Source organism: Dromiciops gliroides, chromosome 5 (genome assembly GCF_019393635.1).
Source record: "Dromiciops gliroides isolate mDroGli1 chromosome 5, mDroGli1.pri, whole genome shotgun sequence".
Taxonomy (NCBI): Eukaryota; Metazoa; Chordata; class Mammalia; order Microbiotheria; family Microbiotheriidae; genus Dromiciops; species Dromiciops gliroides.
In genome coordinates, this window is record NC_057865.1 from 194,909,202 (window position 1) to 194,926,767 (window position 17,566).

General features: G+C 39.1%; 1 protein-coding gene and 1 non-coding gene across 3 annotated transcripts in view; both read left to right on the forward strand.

The window, feature by feature from the left end:
* DUSP16 (dual specificity phosphatase 16) overlaps nt 1-17,566 on the forward strand; it is a 112,934-nt gene that overhangs the window by 60,334 nt on the left and 35,034 nt on the right. For both annotated transcript variants that reach the window (XM_043968306.1, XM_043968307.1), the window contains exon 3: nt 1,066-1,204. In XM_043968306.1, the coding sequence (XP_043824241.1) occupies nt 1,066-1,204 (139 nt within the window). The remainder of the gene's footprint in view (nt 1-1,065; nt 1,205-17,566) is intronic.
* LOC122730291 lies at nt 13,643-13,749 on the forward strand. Its single transcript, XR_006353476.1, has one exon. It is a non-coding gene; the product is annotated as a U6 spliceosomal RNA (small nuclear RNA).

The window sequence follows — 17,566 nt, forward strand, 5'->3', positions numbered from 1 at the left end:
TAGCTGCCCCCCAACAATATACATTTTAGAGGGACAAATAAAGATGGATATATCATTGGTTTTGTGTATTCTTATGCTTAAAAGCTCATTCTTAGGGGGGGCAGCTAAGTGGCACAGTAGATAAAGCACCAGCTCTGGATTCAGGAGGACCTGAGTTCAAATCCGACCTCAGACCCTTGACATTTACTAGCTGTGTGACCCTGGGCAAGTCGCTTAACCCTCATTGCCCTGCCCCCCAAATATATATGTGTGTGTGTGTGTGTGTGTAAATGGTGAAAAAAGTTCATTCTTTTTTTCTCATAAAGATTTTTCATTAAATCAAGTTTAAATATTTCCCTGCAATATTTTACAAAATAATTTCCTACCAACAACCAGCTTCTTATATTGTAGGAAACATTTAAAAAAAAATATGCTGTAGTACTTCAGGGTCCTTGGTTTGTCAGTTTTCTGTGTTTTTTGTTTTCTGACCCTGCTTTCCCTTAGTGATAGTTTTACAAGGAGATTTACAGTTGTCAAGGTGAGCTGAATTCAGATGGAAATGGCATCATTATTTCCCCCGCTAAATTGGTCTTTATACATATAATAAATATTTGTGAGCTTCTATATCCTATTATTCAGCTTCATCACCTTTTTATTCTAATTTCAAACAGAAAATGGGAGACATTAAATACCATGAAAGAGATTGCAAACATTAATAATAATGATGATGATAGCTAACTTTTAAATAGTACCTTCTATGTGCCAGGCACTGTGCTAAGCATGTCAAAATTATCATTTCATTTCATTCTCATGACAACCATGGGAGGTAGATGCTGTCATTATGCCCATTTTACAGATAGGGAAACTGAGGCAAAGAGAGGGTAAGTGACTTGCCCAGGGTCACACAGCTTGTGAGTGTCTGAGGCCAGATTTTAATTCTTGTGTTCTGATTGCAGGCCCAGCCCTTTATCCATTCCCCTACCTACCTACCCAGACTGCTCCATTAGAATGATGAATTGCCTGCTAGTAGAGTTGAGGTCATCTCTCATTTTGTTCTTCCAAATATCCTTCTTATTTGCATTTCAGGTTGACATTGATTGCAGTCCAAAGGTGGTAGTCTATGATCAAAGCTCTCGAGATGTTGCCTCTCTAGCTTCAGATTCTTTTCTGACTGTACTCCTGGGTAAACTGGAGAAGAGCTTCACCTCTGTGCACCTGCTTACAGGTAAGAATTGGAGTAGAGGCCAGAAGACACCAAGTCTTCTTCCAGGAGGGATGTGTACACCTACAATAGTTCTTCTGCAAGCTGTGGAAAATTTATTTTAGCCATAGATGCTGTGGGTTTTTCTTTTCTTTTTTTTAAAGTTGCTTACTTGTAATGACCAACCTGGAGAAAAACTGAGAAAATGTACCTCTCTCCCTTCTTTGTAGAGGTTGAGACTCTATATGGGTATGAAATATTGCATGTTATTTCTGGTGAGCAGCTTTTTAATTTTTTTTTTTGGTGAGGCAATTGGGGTTAAGTGACTTGCCCAGGGTCATACAGCTAGTAAGTGTTAACTGTCTGAGGCTGGATTTGAACTCAGGTCCTCCTGACTCCAGGGCCGGTACGCTATCCACTGAGTCACCTAGCTGCCCCATGAGCAGCTTTTTAAAAACCTTTGTTACAAGGGATGGCTCAGTGGGTAGGATATGTGTGTGATATATCTAGAAATGAATGTGATAAAAAACAAAAGGTATAAATAAAAAACAAGCTATTTCTTTTTAAAGCGATTTATTTATGCCTTTGAGGTACACTTTAAACCAACCTGATTGCTTTATGTCAACTGAATATTGATTGTCATTCTACCAAATGGGTTCTTTTTGACTCATCAGCTGTGTGCTGGTATATGTGATTGCCACATTTATTGAATTAAATGCTCCCATGTTAACTGCTCCAGAATATTTTTCTGTACTCCTGAATTTACTTCTTCTCCTATGTCTTGGGACCCCCCAACTTTTCCATATTAGAATACCTCACTGATGGTTTTGCAGCCCTGGATCTGTGCAAATCCAAGAACAGACAAAGAATCAGGAAAATTTTTATATGTTTGTAGTTGGGAAAAGATCCAAGGTAATTTTAACACCAATTGTAGAAACAAAAGGGAATAAATGAGGGGGGGGGAGGGAGGGAGGGAGAAAAAGAGAGAGAATGTGTATGCGTGTTTCCCTTATATAATTTTCAGGGCTGACTTTTCACTTTATTATGTGGACTGATTCTTATTAAGCTTGGTCACAACTACATGTGACCTTGAGCAAGTCACTTAACTTCTCTGAGACAGAATTTCCTCCTTGATAATTGGACTGGACTATGATTAGACTGGATGAAGCCCCAAGTCTCTTCCCACTCTAAATCTATGAGCTTGTGAACCACTAAATACTCCCCATATTTCCTGGAAGGGGCTCATGCTTTGTATCATTCCCCTGAGGAGTTACTTAAGAATCTCCTCTCACCCATCTCCAAAACAGATTTCTACCCCTTTCTGCAGGGATGTTCTCACCTTTGCAGACCTCATAATCACAGCTGTTTTACTGATACTCACATAGAGAACAGGAGAATTGGAAGCAGCCCAGACACCAATAACTGAGAGTTCTAAGGAGAGGCCTTGATTGGTCGAACTCATTCCTTGTTGCATGTGGAATCACATAGTTGGTTCATCTGGGATTTTGATTCTTGGAAGACTCAGGCTTCTAGGTGATGTGGTGGATAGAGGGCTGGAGTTGGAGCCCAGAAGACCTGAGTTCGAATCCTATCTCAGCAACTTACTAGCCGTGTGAACCTGGACAATCACATAACCTCTCTCCATCTCAGTTTCCTCATCTGGAAAATAGTACCTACCTCACAGGGTTATTGTAAGGATCAAATGAGGTGACATATGTAAATTACTTTGCAAACCTCAAAGTGGCACATAAATGTTAACCATTATAGTTTTTGAAGTATTTCATCATCCATGGATGGCTGTTTAGAACCAGGATGCCAACCAGAAGAATATTGGTGTTTAGAAGATGGGGTTTTTTGTTTGTTTGTTTTAGGAAGCAGCTTGGGATGGTTGTAAACAAGAACTGCACAATTTCCCAGGTGTAATCCCCACACTCTTATTATTCAAATTAATTATCTTGTAAAGTGCTTCACAAACCTTAACAAACTATACTCATGCTAGCTATTCTGAGACCAGCATGTCGCCAGCCCATCTGTAGAATCTGTCCAGGTTGGTTGGTCTGTTCAGATTTATATCATAGTCTAGACAGTCCCCCAAGATGGGACTGTGGATCCATGGATGTATGTTGGACCCTGAGGGCACTTATCATCCAGCTGCTAACCAGGCACTCATCACAGCAGCTGTTCAAGGCCTTTGGGGAAATTTTCCCTGCCCAGAACCTACTCATTCCGTGTCCCCTGGATCATCTTGCGGCTTCAGCAAAGGTTAGACTCTTTGCTGTGGGTCAGTGATTAATGAGTTAATCCTGTTGTTGCTTAGTCAAGTTTGTTTTTCACTTATATCCGATTCCCTGTGACCCCACTTGGGGTTTTCTTGGCCAAGATACTGGAGTGGTTTGCCATTTCCTTTTCTAGCTCATTTTACAGATGAGGAAACTGAGGCAAACAGGGTGAAGTGGCTCACACAGCTCCTAAGTGTCTGAAGCTGGATTTGAACTCAGTAAGATGAGTCTTCTTGACTCCAAAACCCAGTGTTCTATCCACTGCACCACCTAGCTGCCTTTGAAGGAAAAAAGGGGTCATCTTTGACTGGTCAGAGGCACAGCTAGCTAAAGATATATCCTTTGTAACTGTAAACAGGTGAAAGTTTCTGTCATTAATGAATGCTGCAACTGCTTCCAAAGACGATGGGGATGTTAGTCATTAATGGATGCTGAGATTGGAGATATTGTAAATAAACTTGTGTACAAATTGCCTCAATGTGTTCAGGGCTCTGGGAACTTCTAAAGGTGTTTCCTCTATGAAGAGGCAGATGACTGTTTGATAAGCTGTTAAATCAGTCACAGATACACGCGCAAAGATTTCAGAAATAAACCAGAGTGCATTTAGGATGTGTCTGAATCTGCTCACTTAAAGGAATAATTCCTACAAATTGGGTACCAGGAAATGCCACAGAAGGTTTTGCAGATGAAACAGAACCATCCTTATGATCCGTAATGTTGAATGTTAGCTAGTTTTAACCACATCTATCCAAGAGGGCCCATTAATTTTTTTTGGGGGGGGCAGGGCAATGAGGGTTAAGTGACTTGCTCAGGGTTACACAGCTAGTTAAGTGTCAAGTATCTGATTCTGGATTTGAACTCAGGTCCTCCTGAATCCAAGGCCAGTGCTTTATCCACTGCACCACCTAGCTGCCCTCGGGCCAATCTATTTTTAATGACTAATCCCTTATCATAGAAAGTTCTGCTAATATAGCGGCCCTCTGCACCCTAGTGTTCTAATGCCTCACCATCAGTGGAGAAAGAATTGGGATACTGTAATCATTTGTCAGGATTTTGAATCAAATTCTCTGGATTCTGAACAGTTTTTAGATTGATACAGAAAGATGAGATCATAGTACAGCAACACGCATGAGCATAGTCCCAAGTAGAAAACAAAATGAAACAAAACTCTCTGGGACAGGAAGGAAGGGACAAGGAACTCTCACTGAATATGATAAAAGTATAAAAAGAAGTTTTTCAGAGAACTTGAAAACAAAGGAGTTATTCAGGCTTGCTTTCTATCAATTTACTGGTTTCTACACAAACGTTTGTGATTAATCCTCCTACTTTGAAAATCAAAGACTTGAATATTTAGGAATCAGTTAAATAACAGCCTAGGAGATGGAATGGGATTTAACCTGTGATTTCATTAATACAGGGTGGTCCCATGTAAGGAAACCCCCTCTACTAAAGCAAGTCAGTACCTTTTCTGTGACCCACAATCTTAGAAAGTTGCCTAGAGCAAACACAGGTGAAGAGATGTGCCCAGGGTCACGCAGTCAATATTGTGTCGGATATACAACACGAACCCAGGTCTTTCTGGCTCCAAGACTAGCTCTATATCCAGATTGCCACGGCTGCCTCTAAAGAAATAAAATAAAAAGTTTAAAACTGAGCTTCTCCGGGCAGCTAGATGGCGCAGTGGATAGAGCACCGGCCCTGGAGTCAGGAGGACCTGAGTTCAAATCCGGCCTCAGACACTTAACACTTAACTAGCTGTGTGACCCTGGGCAAGTCACTTAACCCCAATTGCCTCACTAAAAACAAAACAAAACAAAAACTGAGCTTCTCCCAACAATTGTATTAAATCAATTACATACTACAACACTTTCATGGATTAGGCAGTTAGGTGGTACAGTGGATGGAATGCTGAACTTGGAATCAGAAATTTCAAATCCTCCCTCAGATACTTACTAGCTATGTAACCCTGGATGTATGTAACCTAGCCTCAGTTTCCTCATTTGTAAAACAGGGATAATAACAGCATCTACCTCACAGGGTCGTCTCACTTCATGACTGACTCACCTTCATTTCCAATCTCTTGGATGGTCTTTTTTATGTCACTTTTTGCATGCAAGTTGTCACAGGGAAACACACTAAAGCCTGTTTATACCCATCATAGGTTTCTCCATTGCCTTTGGTAACATCAAGCGAGGTCCAAAATAGAAAAGATATATATTCTAAAATTGGGTAGCAAAGTGGCACAAGGTGCATAGAGCACTGGGCTTAGAACCAGGACAACTTATCTTCCTGAGTTCAAATCCAGCCTCAGACACTTCTTAGCTGTGTGACTCTGGGTAAGTCACTTAACCCAGTTAGCATCAGTTTCCTCATCTGTATAATGAGCTAGAGAAGGAAATGGCAAACCTCTACAGTATCTTGGACAAGAAAACCCCAGATGGGGTCAGGAAGAGTCAGAAACAATTGAAAAGCCACCATTATCACCACCACTCTAAAAAGTGTCATGGAGGAAGCCTAACAAAAAGTCCAAAGAAAAGGATTCCCTATAGATTCTGAGGTTCTTCAGGTACTTCAGATGGTACACAGGAACGGGCTGATTATATCAAGTCAGTACCAGAGGCTCCTAAATGAGGTTTGCAGTCATTCAAAAGAGCTTGGTCTAATAACGATAATCCACAAAGGGAAAACAAAGCAGATAAGAAATATTTCTCATCTAAACCAGTTATTTCCAAACTTTTTTGATTCTGTACCCCTATCAGCAAAAGTATTTTCAGCATAATGCCCAATATTTAATCTACTTATTTATAAATTAGATGCATGTACTATTGTACTAATATGTATATCACACACACACACAAACAATACATTTTTTAAAAAAGGATTCAAAAAAGATTAAATATTATTTGATCACAGATTCAATAGCGAAACACTGGAGTTTGATGCGTAGGGGGCTGACTTGCACTTTAGGAAATTCATTTAGGCAACTGGGTAGGTAGTGGGGAGAGGCCAAAAAAGGAAGCTACTGTAATAGTTCAAGTGAGAGGTAATGATAACCTGAGCTAGAGTGATGGCCAAGTAAGCAGTCAGAAAGGAGGTATGTTAGAGATGCTGTGGAAAGAGAAACAAGAAGATTCAACAACTGACTGAATACTCGGGGTGAGGAATGGTGGAGAGTTGAGGATGACACTCAAGTTGCCAGTCTGGGTAACTGGAAAACATAGCAGTCCCCTTGACAGTAATGAGAAAGTTTTAAAAAAAAGGTGGAGTTAAATGAAATCTGAGATTGGCAATAACATACTTATGAATTCTCATACTGTAAGACTAATTCTGTCTTCTTGAAAACAAAAAGGAATGGAGTAGGACTCTTACTGGCAGCTAGGTGGCACAGCGGATAGAGTGTGGGGTACATAGTGAGGTAGACTCATCTCCCTGAGTTCAAATCCAGCCGCAGACACTTAGTAGCTGTGTGACCCTGGGCAAGCCACTTCACCTTGTTTGCCTCAGTTTCCTCATCTGTCAAATGAGCAGGAAAAGGAAATGGCAAATTGCTCCAGTATCTTTGTCAAGTGGGGTCACAGAGAGTAGAAATGACTGAAAAATAACTGAACACACATCTTTCCTTCAAACAGAACTGGAATAGATGGGAAGTCATGCTGCAAAAAGTGTGTGGCAACTGTGGACGATCTATTCAGTGCCAAGATTGAACCAATTAGATCTCATTCTAAGGAGTTAGGGCAGAAAAACAAGTGTTCAAGTTGATACTATCTTATTTGGGTAGAAAAGTAACCACATCAATAATTAGAGGAAAAAGCAAGGTGGTTGGAGATGATCCAGTATTTAAGTCATAATTTTAAATAGTCTTCTTTGCTTTTGTTTTTATTTTTAATTTCTATATTAAAAACTTGTCTTTCCATGAGAAATTTTGTTGTTGTTCAGTCATTTTTAGTCATAACCAATTCTTTATGACCCTATTTAGGATTTTCTTGGCAAAGATACTGGAATGGCTTACCATTACTTCTCCAGCTCATTTTGCAGATGAGTAAACTGAAGCAAATAGGGTCAAGTGATTTGCCCAGAGTCACATAGCTAGTAAACGTCTGAGGCTGGATTTGAACTTAGGAAGACAAGCCTTCCTGACTTCAGGCCCCGTACTCCACCAAACACCGAAAACAAACTTGCTCACACATTATGTTCTCTTAAAACAGAGAAGAAAAACCATTGTATGATTGCATTCCTAAATTGCTTATAGTAACATAGGTGAAGTGCTCCCTTTGTGTAATTTGCACATTAATTTACATTTGTAAGGTACTTTGAGATCCTTTAGGATAAAAGGTGCTAGAAATATGACATAGCCATTATCTACATGCATGAAAAATATGACATAAATTATAAAAATACAGAGAAAAAAGTCATAAATGAAGAGCATTGTAATAGAACAAAGAAAAATTTCCCTCACAGAATGAAAATAATTGCTTTATTTAGCAAGCTATTTGCATTTGATTCATAGTTTGCTATAGTAAAAAAAAAAAATTCATTGATAGGCGATGATCTTGTTGGTGATGGGCCTCTCCATGATGAGCCAGGTTGGCCTTCAGAAAACTGGCTTAGTCTGAAATCAGGACTATACTGGAAGCGTGGTAGCACCTACCAAAGCTTATTCTCTGCTACCATAACCTCTGAGAACACAGGCTCATTTCCAAAGCATCGTGAGGTATCATACAAGCACTTTGTGGAGGTCTTTTTTCCCCCAGGGCAACCTGTGCAATAAATTTTTAAATGACCCCGATTCCTATATATCCTTCTTCCCCTTCTGCAGTGATGGTGGCAAAGTGGGTTTTATCCTATGCCCCAAATCTTTGTGATTTCTTGGGACATTTGGTCATTATGTCTTGCAGTATTAATCATGAGGATTTGCAAAAGGGACATTGGCATATTGTAGTTTACTTGATAACACTGGTTGCTGAGGACAAAGGGGTAGAGAAATTCTGTGAAGAAGGTGATAACACTCCCCAAACCAAATCGGCATACACAATCATGCTTGATGACTTCAATGTAAAGACAGGAAAAAGTGTGAGGATCAGGAGAAAAGTATGGAAAAGTATGGCTCAGGAGGAAGAAATAGATTATGCAGAAGCCTTGTGCCTCTATATCATGAACATTATTTTTTAATTTTTATTTTTTTGGTGAGGCAATTGGGGTTAAGTGACTTGCCCAGGGTCACACAGCTAATAAGTGTCAAGTGTCTGAGACCGGATTTGAACTCAAGTTCTCCTGACTCCAGGGCTGGTGCTCTATCCACTGCACCACCTAGCTGCCCCATCAACATTCTTTAAAAAAATAAAATAAAATAAATTACATATATATAATATATAATTGGTAGGGGTAAGATCTGTCCCTTTTCATGTATTTAAGTTTTATTTGGTGAAAGGGACAGAAAAAAAGGTATTCATTTGAGAAGAAGAGCAGACCTGGCAGAAAATTGTCTTTTACATTTAACATATTAGAGGTGACCTGTTTTGTAAGCAACAGGAGAAAGAGTACTGTACTTATTGAGCAGAAAGATCACTACTGGGGCAGTCTGGTGGGTCTGCTTGTCTTAAATCTCTCCCCCTTCCAATCAAGCCTCTTTTCAGCCCTCAAAGTGATTTTTCTGCAGGTCTTGATCTTATCACACACTGCTCCGCACCCCCCCCTCCCCCCGCACCCGCCAGGGCAGGGACAGTCTTTTGCCACTTTTTGTATCCCCAGTTTACTTAGCACAGTGCCTGGCACATAGTAGGTGCTTAATAAAAATGTTCACTGAATTGAATTGATCCTTCAGTTCCTTTCCTATATGATTTCAGAGTTTTGAAGGATATAGCTGGGAAATAGTAGTCAAAGAACTTTTTTTGTGGACTATGGGAAAAATTTGTGTATTGACTGTCTGTACTTGATAGATCTGTAGAACTGAGTTTTTCAACTTGTGTTAGAGGTGGGTCTCTGAGATGAGGCATTAGAAGTCAGCAATCAAAGTAGGAGCCAAAGAATCCAGGGACAGAAGGCAGTGGAAGGCAAGACATCAGAAGACAGATTACAATAGCATGGAGCAGCATTTGCTTCAAGCTGAGACATCTAAGTGGAGACACAGAAGGTCTCTGGCTGCTTTGCTTGGGAGCTATGCTGATTGGAAAAGAGGCATTGCGGGCTACACTGCTTTTTGTCACCATCTATAGCTTGAAATAGGGGAAATCTTTCTCAAGCTGTATGTTGCACTTCTTAACAAAGAGGGGATGAGAAGAGGAGAGACGAACTTTGAAGCTGTTTGCTGGGAGCTAATGCTGATGAGAAGCATTGTTGTTGGGAGTTGGTTGGAGATGGCAGAATTCTGCTGTGTGAAGAGCTGAGTGGATTAATCTTTAGTGCTTTTCGATGTCCAGCAAGGAACAAACATAGAAATCTGCAGGCCCCAGGCTTAGGACTACTTTATTATTGGAAAAGTTGTAGTGCCAATATATTTTTGCTAAGAGAGGGATAACACTTCCCCAGCACCCTGCCAACGGTGGCTGTGTTCCAAAAGAACTTGACACTGCTTGAATAGCCCAAGAGTAGCAGAAAAGAATCTTTGCCCACCAAGTGAAACATGTACTAACCTACATATACAGTTTTGACTGCTATTCCTCCCTTATTCAATCATCCACTTCAGCCGTCCTGGATTTTACTGTATCTTTGCTTTTGTTCTTACCATTTAATACCAAGGATGACCTCACTTTCATCTCATGGATTAATACCTTCACTATCTCTAAATCTTGAACATCCTAATAGTCCACGTTCTACCTTTTCCATAAAACCTTACCTGATCTCTGAACTTTTTATAGCAATTATTGCATCTCTAAATTATTTGGCAGATATTCATGTGCCAACTTGTAATATCCTGTATGTTGTTTTCCTGAACTATTATCTAAATTTTACATCATTGTTTATTTGTAACTTGTTTCTATCTTGTTTCCTTGATTAAATCATAAACTCCTTGAGGCCAGGAACCTTGTTTCAGATGTCTTTGTATCCTCCAGGACACCTGATAACAGTGTCTTACACATAGTAGGGACTGAAATAATTATTTCTTATTTTTGCAGTAATTTTCAATTATAGGTTAAGGCATTTCTATTTTGTAATAATACCAATGTGTAATTCCAAAAGTATACATCTGACTATGTACCTCCCTTGTTTAATGAACTCCAGTGGCTCCCTATTACCTCTGGGATTAAATGCCAATTCCTGTTTGTCTTTTAAAGTGCCTCAAAACCTTACTCCACCCTACCTTTCCAGGCTAATTAGACATTACTTCTCTTGTACTCTAAGGTCCACTAATGCAGGCCTTCTGATTCTTCTTCATACAGTACATTTCATCTCCTGTCTCAGTACGTTATATGCCTAGGACTCAATCCCTCTTCATCTCTGCCTCTTAGAATCATCCCTAGTTTTCTTCAAAGCTTCCTCCCATTTGAGATTTTTCCTAATTCTTGACACCCCCCACCAATGCCAGTACTTTCTCCCCAAATTACTTGATTTTTATTTTATGCATTTTCCATCTCCTTATATATATATATATATATATATATATATATACACACATGTTGTGTGCTTCTCCTAATAGAATGTAAATTCCTTGAGGTTAGGAACTGGCTCATCTTTGGTTTTGTATTATATCACCTAACATGGTAATTGGTACATAATAGGCATGTATTAAATGCCTTTTGGTTGGCTGATTAATTGGTGGATTGGTTCCCCTCTTCTTCTGGATTCTCTCCTAACTGGCTTTTCCTGATAGTTCTGCTTCTACTTGTCTGACAAGTAGAATCTCTATGCAGTCTGTCTCTCCAGCTTAACTCCCATTACTCATCATCATATCTACACCTGGATGTTTCAGAGACATCGAGAAATAAAATCATTTTATTTTCCCCTCAATCCGGACACCCCTCCCCAGCTTTACTGGTTTTCTCAAAGGCACCACCACATTTCCAGTTGTACAGGTTTTAACCTTAGAGATATTCTCAACTCCTCACTCTCACTCTGCCCCTCCCTCAATAAATCAATCAATTAGTCAGTAAATATTTATTCAGTACCCACTATGTGGATACAAATATGTGAAAAGAGAGACAGTCCCTGGTCTCAATTGGTTTATGGTCTAAGACACAGAAGGAAGTGGAAAAATGGGGTTGGGTGGGAGGAGTCTTGGGGAAAGATACCATGATGTTTGGCATTCATGGCCCTAACGTCCAGTCAGAGAGGCTGAGGATAATGATGAGGTGAAGTACCAGGGCTGATAAGGTCTTACAGGATGATGAGGTTACCCCAGTAAGGAGCTTTCTTGGGTACAGTGGAGAAGTCCATCAGAGAAGTCCCAAAGTAATGTATCCAGGTGAGAAACGAGGAAGTGGCATTTCTAAAGTTCAACTCTCAACTCTTTGAGACATTCCAGTGGCTTCCTTTTGTCTCTGTCAGAAAATACAGACTCTTCCGATTGGCAATGAAGCCTTTCACAATTTGGCTCTGGCATCTCTAGGCTGATATAATCACTCCTCTAGGCTGCAGCCAAATTGGTTTAATTGCAGTTCCCTGTACAAGGCCTTCCCCATGCCTAGAATGCCCTCTTTCTTCAGAACTCCCTATCTCCATGTTCCAGGCTCAGCTCAATGCTATTTAGTTCAAGAGGCCATTCCTCATTTCCCCCAGTTGATATTCCCCCATCCTTCGCTCTTTTCTCTCTCTCACCAAAGCACTGTGTATTTATTTTGTATTTTCCATTCTATCATTGTAGTAGAATATAAACCCCATGAGAGCAAGAACTGTCTCACTTTTGTATTTTTATCTCCAGTACCTAGCATAGTGCCCAACACATAGTAGGCATTTAATGCTTGTTGAGTGATAAAATGAGTTCCCAGATCCATTAAGATAAGTCAGGTACCATAGTAATTTATTTTGATGAGTCTAGCGAATAGGAAATCCTACAGCAATATCAACAAGTTTAGTCTTCTGAAAAGTTAATATGAGAAACTGGACTTTTTTCAAGTGATTAAGGCATGGAAGTTTCCTTTGTATAAAAAGAGCAAACATAACATCATATGGGAAAGTGCCTGTTATCAAAATGTGCCTTTCTGTCTAAATAAACATAAATTTAAATAAAAATAAATAAATAAATTGTCAGTATTAAAATACAATGAAGTAAATGCCCATAAGACATTTAATATTAGCTCACACTGGTCCAAAAATAGTCCATTTAAGCAAAAAAAAAAATGGGGAAGGATAAAACATCTGTAAACTAATAGCTTCATATTCAAAGGATGATAAGAGGTCATGAAGATATACATGTTGCATGAATCCCAAATAAATTATACCAAGAAGGGCTTGTTTTTCAGTGGCAAGGGAAAAAGAATTCCATTTGGCCATCTGTAGTTGACCTTGTAAGCAAGGCATTCCATGATAGTAAACAGTCTGTATTTCTTCCCAAAGGATAGTTGATATAATTATCTATACAATTCCATCTTTTTTATATGTAGAAGTATTTTATTATTTTCCAGTTACATGTAGAGATAATTTTCAACATTTGTTTTTATAAGATTTTTAGTTTCAAATTTTTCTCCCTCCCCCGCCCAAGACAGCAAGTAATCTGATATAGGTTATATATGTACAATCACATTAAACATATTTCTGCATTAGTCATATTATAAGAGAAGAATCAGAGCAAAAAGGGAAACCCTCAAAAAAAGAAAAAACAACAACAACAAAAAATAGTATGGTTCAATTTGCATTCATATTCCACAGTTCTTTTTTCCCCCCCCCTGGATTTGGAGAGTCTTTTCCATCATGAGGCCTTTGGAACTATCTTGTACCATATACAAATTCCATCTTAATGAGGAAGAGCAAATTTAGTTGTCTGGAAACTTTTCTTTAACAATGTAGTAGTGTGTTGGGGGCAGCTAGGTGGTGCAGTGGTTAAAGCACCAGCCCTGGATTCAGAAAGACCTGAATTCAAATGCAGCCTCAGACCCTTGATACTCACTAGCTATGTGACCCTGGGCAAGTCACTTAACCCTCATTGCCCTACCAAATAAACAAAAATAAATAAATAAAATATAATAAAAAAACACAATGTGTGTTTCCAAACTTTTTTAAAAATTGTAATTAATTAATAACCTATGAGGTCGTGCTCGCCTCAGCAGCACATATACTAAAATTGGAACGATACAGAGAAGATTAGCATGGCCCCTGCGCAAGGACGACACACAAATTCATGAAGCGTTCCATATTTTAAAAAAATAAAAATAACCTATGAGGTCAATTCCTATCCCACTTTTATTATGCCCCAATAACTAACTCATAAAGAACAGCAATTCAGTGAAATTAGTGTTTGTTCTCAATTTCAGTGAAAAACTTGTTAAATGGAAAAGTATCAAAGATCCCTGTTTGGTCAGAGGAATGTATGAATTGTAATGACCTTAGAATGGTTGTTCATTTAAATCAATGAATACATCATGGAATTCTTGTGAGCTTGATTCAGAAATGACATTATATATGGAAAGATAACAGTGTTGACTGAGCTGGAGTTGAGAATGTAAACTTCTTAAGAATAGGGACCAATGCACATAGTAGGCTCTTAATAAATGTTTGCTTATTGGATTATCATTGGCACAGGTAAGGCAAGAGGAAGGGAAGGAATAAAAGAATGAAAAAGTACTAGAAATGTAATAACAATAATGGCATTTATATAGTGATTTAAGGTTTTCAGAATGCTTTACAGATATCTTATTTTATTCTTATAACAAACCTGGGACGCTGATGCTACTATTAGGTAGGTGCTGTTATTATCTCTATTTTACATATGAGAAAATGTAGGCAAATAGTGGTAAAGTGACTTGCCCAGGGTCACACAGCTAGCAAGTGTCTGGGACTGGAATTGAACTCATGTCTTCCTGACTCCAAACCCAGAACTCTAACTTCCATTATGGGGAAAAATAGAAAAGTACTGAGAGGGTGGGGATTGTAGATTACCAGGAATGTGTTCAATAGGTTTAGGAGAAATAAGATATAGGTAGTGTAATCCTAGTAAATTTGGAGACCAAAGATACAGTGGCAACTGTGTCATTTATTTTAACCAATAGCCAAGGAAATGAAATACTGACCACAGATTTAATTAGCAATTTTAATTATTCTTCTCTCTCCATAACAACTCCCAGGCTTCTTTAAGTAGGAGTAATAAATGGGTAATAAATATTGATGCCTAATCTGTGGCTCAGAACTATAGCTTCAGGCTTATAGAGACCAATTTAAAGTGTTTTAAAAACTCCCAGCTAATAATGACCCTACCTAGGGTAACCCTGGAGACATCCGATTTAGTTTTATTTTTATCTCTCTATTAGGGATCTTTAGTCCTCTTTAAAGTTTTGGCATTTTGTTTGTTGTTGAGTCTATTCATCTGTGTCTGACTCTTTGTGACCCCATTTGGGTTTGGGTTTTTTTTTGGGGCAAAGATACTGGAATGTTTGCAGTTTCCCTCTCCAGTTTATTTTACAAGTGAGGAAACTGAGGCAAACAGGGTTAGATGACTTGACAGGGTCACATAGCTAGTAAGTAAGTGTCTGAATCAAGATTTGAACTCGGGAAAAGGAGTCTTCCTGCTTCCAATCCCAGTGCTTTTACCACTGCACCACCTAGCTGAATTTAAACAGTGAGCAATTTTTATCAAAAGTCTTGTAAAGAACAGAAAAAAGACTCACATCAGAATCTGGTTAGAAGAGGAATAGTTAGAAGTTCTCCTTTTAATGAGTGACATTCCTTGCTTCTCCCCTTAGGAACCCAGACACAATCTCTACAAAACCCACGACAACAGCCAGGCAGATCCCTGCCTCCTGTATTGGGCACTCGGTGACATTCAGTCAGGTGTCACTTGCCAATATGCATCTTTCCCTCCTCCCTCTAGTGATGTGGTCTTATAGAAAGAGCAGTAGATTTAGAGACAGAAAACACTATTGTTGTTTCTTAAATTATGAAAGTGTTTTATTATTTTCCAATTACATGTAGAGATAGTTTTCAACATTTGTTTTTATAAGATGACTAGTTTCAAATTTTTTTCCCTCCCTCCCCTGCCTCCCCCCCTCCCCAAGACAGCAAGTAATCTGATATAGGTTATATATGTACGATCACATTAAACATATTTCTGCATTAGTCATGTTATAAGAGAAGAATCAGAGCAAAAAGAAATAACCTCAAAGAAGAAAAATAGCACCAAAAACAAAAGAAATACTATGGTTTAATCTGCATCTATATTCCACAGTTCTTTTTTTCTGGATTTGGAGAGCCTTTTCCATCATGAATCCTTTGGAACTATCTTGTACCGTTGTATTGCTGAGAAGAATCAAGTCTATCACAGTTGATCAACACAAAATAAAACACTGGGTTTGAATCCCAAGTTTGCTACTTATCTCCTGGGTGACCTTGGATGACTCACTTACACTGTTTTCTTCAGTTGTAAAATAAAGGGATTGGACTTCATGGTCTTTGATGTCCCTTCTGGCTCTGAAACTATGATCCTACTGAAACTAACTTCCTCATTTCTTTATCCCAGCACCTGCCCCTGCAGATCTAGGCTTGGCCCACTTGACCGCTCCATTGCCAGACCTAGAAGCTCCTCCTTTTTCCTATTGGGTGACATTTCAGGCCTATAGCTTAAATGATAAAGATGCCAAACCCATTACCCTAAGAGATAACTCATAATGTTATAAGACTGATGATTTAATTATAATTTATCTGTAAATTATACCTTTGAGTTAACATCACAACTCACTTTTGTGGCCTTCTCAAGCATGCAGAAGGTTCTCCGATTTTATTCTCTTAATATATTATTATCCAACTTGCATTAACCACCCTAAAATGTCATTTTCATCATGTTACTCTGACTCAAGAATTTACAGTGTCTCTTAATTGTCTGCCACATTAATTCCAAGTTCCTTTCCAGACTTTGGATAGCTAGGTGGCACGGTGGACAGAGTGCTGGGCCTGGAGTCTGGAAGACTCCTTTGCCTGAGTTCAAAGCCATCCTCACATAATTGTAGTAGCTGTGTGACCCTGGGCAAGTCCCTTAACCCAGTTAGCCTCCATTTCCTCATCTGTCAAATGAACTGGAGAAGGAAATAGCAAGCCACTCCATAATCCTTGCCAGGAAAACCCCAGATGGGGTCACAAAGTGTCGGACACAACTAAAATGACTCAACAGCAAATAAGATTCCTGACTTTGAAAACCTTCCATAACCTATACCCAAACTTTGTTTTCCACTACTACAAAAAGAGCAGAGGATAAAGAATTGAACTGGTTCCCTCAGGGGCTGAGATTGGGAAGGGAGGAGAGGATATCCAAAGCCAAAGTGATGGCCTGGGAAAATACTGAGGTCTGGGGAGCACCATAGGCTACAGAGAAGGTGATGAGAGGTTTAGAGAATTAAGACATAGGGACAGATGGAATGATGGTAATACCATGGAACAGTAAAGAGTGGATTATAAAGCATGACCTAATAGTGAAGTTATCCGATTATAGATTTAGAGCTTCAAAGGACCTCAGAAATCATCTAATCCAACACCCCCATACTAGAGGGGAGTATATTTGGGGCCCAGAGAGGCCCGGTACTTTACCCAAGGTCACAGAGATTGCAAGGAGCAGAGCCAAGATTCAAAAAGCCAGGCTTTCTGAACCTCAGTTTCTCATCTGTAAAATAAGGCATCTGGACTAGTGGCCTCTCATTTCCCTCCCAAGTCTAAGTTTGACCCTGTGATTGTGGGGGCTCCATAGCCTTCCTTCTTTCCACACAACCACTTTCCTCTGACTCTAAATCCAGTGTTGTTTCAACTTCAGGAATGCTGGTGATGAGTTCTTTCTGGAATAGACACTAATTTGGAGTTTTTAGGGTAGAGAGTTAGGGTCTGGTCCAAGAAAATTAACCTTTATTCTAAATGATATCTGGATATGTAATATTAAAATATTCTATTAGAAATTCTGAACAAATTGCCCCAATCTGCTTGTTCAAAGTTATTTGACTAATATATTTTAGAGGCAGATAACAATTCAGTGAGGCTGCAG